At 35.8% G+C, this 5,853-nt stretch overlaps 1 protein-coding gene across 1 annotated transcript; it reads right to left on the bottom strand.

Moving 5' to 3' along the window:
* On the bottom strand, positions 1-1,920 carry LOC133198575 (uncharacterized). Its single transcript, XM_061334644.1, has 3 exons — positions 1,594-1,920; positions 1,054-1,326; positions 1-880 (listed from the first exon to the last, which is right to left on the bottom strand). The coding sequence occupies exons 1-3, from the start codon at positions 1,741-1,743 to the stop codon at positions 20-22; spliced, it is 1,284 nt and encodes a 427-aa protein (XP_061190628.1). The 5' UTR covers positions 1,744-1,920; the 3' UTR covers positions 1-19.
* Positions 1,921-5,853: the final 3,933 nt, after the last annotated feature.

Below are 5,853 nucleotides of genomic sequence, written 5' to 3' on the forward strand. Positions count from 1 at the left end.
TTAAATTGAATAAAACAAGTCAAAAATTGAAATTATTCAAAACTTCTACACAAATTTGATATTTGTCTATCCCATGATTTATAGATGTCCATGTTGCTGGACACCTCCTCTCCAATTCTTCCAAGCAAAGTGGGTTCAACAAAGATAGTCCTTCAAAAATAGGCCGAGGATTTTCCTCCAACTCATTTAATCCATGTTCTAGTAAATTGTCAACACTATCGGAAACATCATCCCCAACAGGATTATTAAAATTTCCAGCAGTCCAAAGACACCAGGGACTAGCTTTTACAGTACTTAATCTGTGAGTGGCCCATGCGTTTGACCACAGCTTTAATTTTTCGTTTATTTTTGGTAAATATATGTAATGAAGACCGAGTAGATGAACTTCATTCAAGGGATCTAGAATTTCCTCCTCCTCCATGAAATAAAACAATCTGTAATAATAGCCAAGAACACCATTAAAAACATCTCTCCACAGTCTTTCTATGCGTTGATTGTGAACACTTTTCCCCAATAACATACTTGAAGATCCTCTCTTTTCAATCATAAAATCTGCTATTTTACTATTTTCCATTCCTTTGTCTGTACGTACACGCAGTGGAACCCCAAAATCTTTTACTCCTTCCATAAAACATCTAAAGACAGTGTCAGCTTTATTATTGTCCTCACATTTTAAAAAAACTATCATTCTGCTAAATCCATCTATACCACCTGATACGATGAAATTCCACCTAACAAGTTTGTGATTAGAATCGATATGCCAGATATGATTTGGTCCTTGTGACTGGTATGTCCTCCTCTGCAATCGTCCTGATCTCCGAGCCTTTATTCCATCTTTATCAATTTCATGCAAAATTAATCTCAACTTTGCTCTTTCTATCTGGAATTTAATTTTTTTATTACTATTAAATCCATATGTTTCTGATTTGCCTTTTTTCACAGGAACACTTGACTAGCAAAGATTTACATTTTTTTTTTACAAAAATACCCCCCCCCCAAAGCACACACACACACCCCCCCCTCTCTCTCTCACACACACACTCACAAACTAACCTTTATGTTCTTTTGTCGCAGAATGTGTGAAAGCATTATTTCACCACATGAGGGAAACTCCTCTATTAAATCCTTCACTATTTTTTTTATTTCTGTATCGTCAATATCTGTATAGACCCGCTTTTTTAAATTATATTCCTGCATTCGTCTGTATATTGTTTTCTCCGACACCGAAAGAAGGCTGGCAATATTTGAAATGGAAAAGCCATCGTCTATGAAATTTTGTAAAATTTCTTTTGGAATGGAAAACTTTGATGCTCCACAACCGGATATCTAAAAAAAGAGAGAGTCAATAGAAAGTTAATTAATGTGAATATAATATATTCATATTAATTAACTTTCTATATGCATATAAAAACTCGGTTACTGTACACTTTTCATATATATTTAACCCCCCCCCCCCCCCACACACACACCCAAAGCTTCCTTTTCTTATTAGGCATGATATTTCTTTATTGGAATAAAATTTGCATAAATTGCTAAGCAAAGTATGTGTCTATGAAATGATCAGGTGTGCTAATGCAAGAGTGTATAGCTTACCTGACGAGTCGGTTGCTTTGTGCCGTAATTTATGCAGAAATTTCGAAGTTTCGTCATTTCGTGAGGATGTAATCCAAGCTGCAACATTTCGTTGCGATTTAAGAAACGAACAATTAATGTCTGGTGTAATCTTTTCTTTTTCGAAAGCATCTATAAATTGATCCATTTTAAGTTCCCGTAAAATATCATCCATTTTTTAATAGAACGAGTTCCCAAATGAGCTGAAAGATCATCATAAAGAAGAAAGCACAGCATATAATACTGTGTCTGCATGACAACGAAATCCAAAATCTACAGCACGTAGTGCTAAAAGGACCGAACATAATATTTAACGCTCATCAGCATCATAATAAGAGAAGTACTATATATAATGATGAATATACAGTATATAATGTGAGAAGTACATAATATATTGTTGTTTTCACTGCATATAATGTTAGAAGGACCGCATATAATGTTAGAAGCACCTCATATAATGTTAGAAGCACCTCATATAATGTTAAAAGCACCTAATATAATGAGAAATGTACATAATATAGTGATATAACTAGAACATATAATGAAAGAAGTACTGTATATAATGGAAGATGCACACGATATAATGTAAATACTACTTCATATAATTAAAATAGTACCACATATAATGAGGAGAACACTGGGTATAATGTTTCATCCTCATATAAGACAGTCCCGGCGTTCCATACTAGACTAATTATTTTGTTGATCCTGATCTTCCTACTTCTCTTGCTTTAGGGCAAAAAAGCTTCATCTGTCAGTGTATTTAACTTCTAAATTGTTGTATTATACTCAGGTGACCGTTAAGGCCCTTGGGCCTCTTGTTTTTAAATGGGTTCCAATATGATTTTGAATTACACAACAATGGCTCTAGACGACTCAGACAAGCCATGAATCTTAAAAAGACCGACCAGCATCTTGAAATTGTTCATAAAAAGGAGTTTGATTTTCAACGAATAAGTGGTCCTTTTCAGCACCCGCCTTTCCCACCACTCCAGATTTCACCGTTAGGTCAAGTACCCAAAAAAGATGGGAATTTCAAACTTATTCAACACCTATCATACCCAGAAAATCACTCCATTAAAGGGCTTTTATCACGTATCTAACTTTCTTAAAAATGAAACACTATTATATTCTTGAAACATATAATTATCGTTTAATTATGAAATAATGTTGAAAACGGCCGTAATTAGACGATAAAACGCCCGTAATATAGGGTCCTCGAAGTAAAAATCTCCACTTATTAGATAGGGGTCACGTGGTACTGAAACGTCGTAGGTGTCAATGGTCAATAGAACTCGTAAAGCTGATCGTAAGAAAAAATATATTGAATAGATTTTTTCGCTAAATAAATAGAATGCACAGTATCGACGGTTGAAATTTTGACATCGACTATATTCCTTTGGTCTTTTAGGTATGAACGTCTAGCAGAGAGAAATAACCAGAAAATATGCCGACAGTTGGAGAGAGGTCACCGAAGACGAAGCCGTTGACAACTCGGGACTTCAACTAAATAGAGCGAATTACTAAAGTTTAACTTCGTAAACATTTATAAATATGGGAATTTTTAATTCTCCTTCATTATTATTTTAATTAATTATAATTAAATAAATCCTGTGTATCTTCTATCCGTTCTAGAAGTGAATATCATCTACTGGAAATGACTTTTCTTCAATGGCGCCGTACGCCATTACGAAGTTCACAACATTCCTACTAGATTCTGTGCGACTTGTGTAAAATGCGTGTTTGTAATTTATTATTTTTTTTTTAAAAGTATCTTTCCTTAAAGTATTTTATAGGACAGAAAAAAAATTTGTGATCGATCGGGCATAAACTATTGTTCTGAATGGAGATAAACGCCATCGCATTTGCAGAGAAGGGCCCCCCTTTCATCTCTCTACCAAGTCCATAAAAAATGTGGAGAAAAAATTCTTCCTTAAACCTTTCTTGTGCACATTTGTGCACCATAAAGCCATAAATTATACCTTACAAGCTATCAATTATCACTTAATTATTTTCTAACGTTTAATAGACACAGCAAATGAGCCCTTTTGTATACACAATAAGTACTTAGCTTGACCAAGATTGACACCTATGACGTCAGAGCAATGGCGCGTAACATCGGCGATCAAAATATGCATATTGAGAAATTCAAACTTTGAATCGCTGAAACATCAAAAATGTTAATTTTCTAGCAAAGATTTTTAAATATATGATTTAAATAGCATATAAACTTTGTCGTATCAAAAATTTTTGAGACGTGATAAAAACCCTTTAAATATTTCATAGCTCATGCAGCATGGTCAGCTCATTTCACTTACACTGACGATGCTGCAGCCATGTTAGTTCTGCTTGGTCAAGGGGCATTCTTGCCTAAGTCAGCATTTAGAATCAAACATCTGATTTTGACTTGCTAGGAAAGTCACGGTTATCAGGAGAAAAAAGAAACGACCATTTGGAGTAATCTGCCCCTAGTTGAGAGTAGTCTCTCGTTTAGAGCTCTCTAGACTGTGAAATTAGAAAAAGGTATGTTACCGAGGTAAACGTGAAGCGAATGCAGCCATTTTCATCGGATCGATTCCAAAAAGAAATGATAAAACATGTGAAGGAACCACCAGCATGTACATGTACCTCATTTTCATCAGTGATGAAGATGTGGATAAGAACGAGGACACTACGACAGAGATAAGTTGGAGGAATGACAGAAGAATTGAGGCACTGGGATTTCTGGTTGATACACTGTTAGAGGGGTCCATTGTCTGTCATTTCAAGATACCTCTGAAAATAACAGATATTGTGAATGAGAGGTGCTATGGTTTAGGCTGTGTGAAATCAGTAAAGTATTACTGAGGTAAACGTGAAGCGAGCGTGATCATTTTAAAAGGGTAGATTCCATAAAGAAATGATAAGCAATGTGGAAGAGCCACCAGCATGTCCCTCATTTTCATCAGTGATGAAGATGTGGATAAGAACGAGGACAACATGACAGAGATAAATTTGACGAATGGTAGCAGAATTGTGGAACTGGGACTTTTGGTTCATAGACTGTTAGAGGGGTCTATTGTCTGTCATTTAAAGATAGATACCTCTGAAGATAACAGATATTGTGAATGAGAGGTGCTATGGTTTAGGTTGTGTGTTATATATAAGGTGTTTGCGTGATGGAATCAACATTGTACCAACACGGAAAAAACAATGGCTGAGGACTAGCGAGACATGATGTGGAAAAAAGAGTTTGGGATGTAAACACTAAGTTAGCTTTAAGTAAAAATTGCTTAAATTTTGGTGTATGATATGTTTAGTGTAAAAAATACAATAAAAAGGATATTACTTTAAAATGCAATTAGAATTTATAATCTATGTCAACTGATAAACTAATCCAAAAACATACCTACTATATCTGATTACAATGGCATTAGGAAATTAGGGGGATTCGGTTTTTAAGGTCTCATCCAAAGGACCCACAACTTTTACTTCAAAATGCCGAGCGCTTGGCGAAGGAACAGTTGCTACATATTTTATATCGACTTAGGTCAGTCGCAGCCCTGATTCACACGACATTCCGATCACGGAGCGAGCGCTCTACTGACTGACCTACCACCAAAAAACAAGACGAACGAAATCAAAAAAGGAAAGACAGGAAGACAACATGGCGACCAATATACTGGGTCCACCTGGGCAATCGCAAATCACACCGAATCTATCTAACGCATGTTCAAATTCCATCCATGTGCAATACCCATCCATTCCATCACCGTCTATGCAACCACCACAAGATTTTGGTAAGTATGAACTCTACTCAAATGCATGTACAGCCCGATCTTCACTCGAACATTCCTACTACTACTACTAGTTCAGGTGTACCGCCCCAATGGGCATGGGAAATTTTCACTAGACTCGATGGAATCTCACGTCGATTAAAAAAAAACTTGACTCTATTCAAAGTTCTTTAAGTGCTATGCAAAGTCAGGTCCAGTCACTTACTTCAAGAGTTTCTTACGTCAAAAGGAGCGAAGAGTTCATTTCTAAAACGGTTGAGCACAGTGACAAAACACTAGGAAAACCCTGAGTGAGATAAACAATCTAAAAATAGCACTCAAAGAGTCAATGAATTTTAAGTTCTGGGAAGAATGAAGAATTCTAGACTTACAAATTTCTATGAGAGATAACGTACGTTCTGTTCTATAATATTAAAGAAGCCTTGTCTTGCTGTATCTGATGTGTCAGTATGTGCACGAGAAGGAT

Source organism: Saccostrea echinata, unplaced genomic scaffold (assembly GCF_033153115.1).
Source record: "Saccostrea echinata isolate AGI-Se365-2 ecotype Australia unplaced genomic scaffold, CSIRO_AGI_Sech_v1 ptg000033l, whole genome shotgun sequence".
Classification (NCBI taxonomy): domain Eukaryota; kingdom Metazoa; phylum Mollusca; class Bivalvia; order Ostreida; family Ostreidae; genus Saccostrea; species Saccostrea echinata.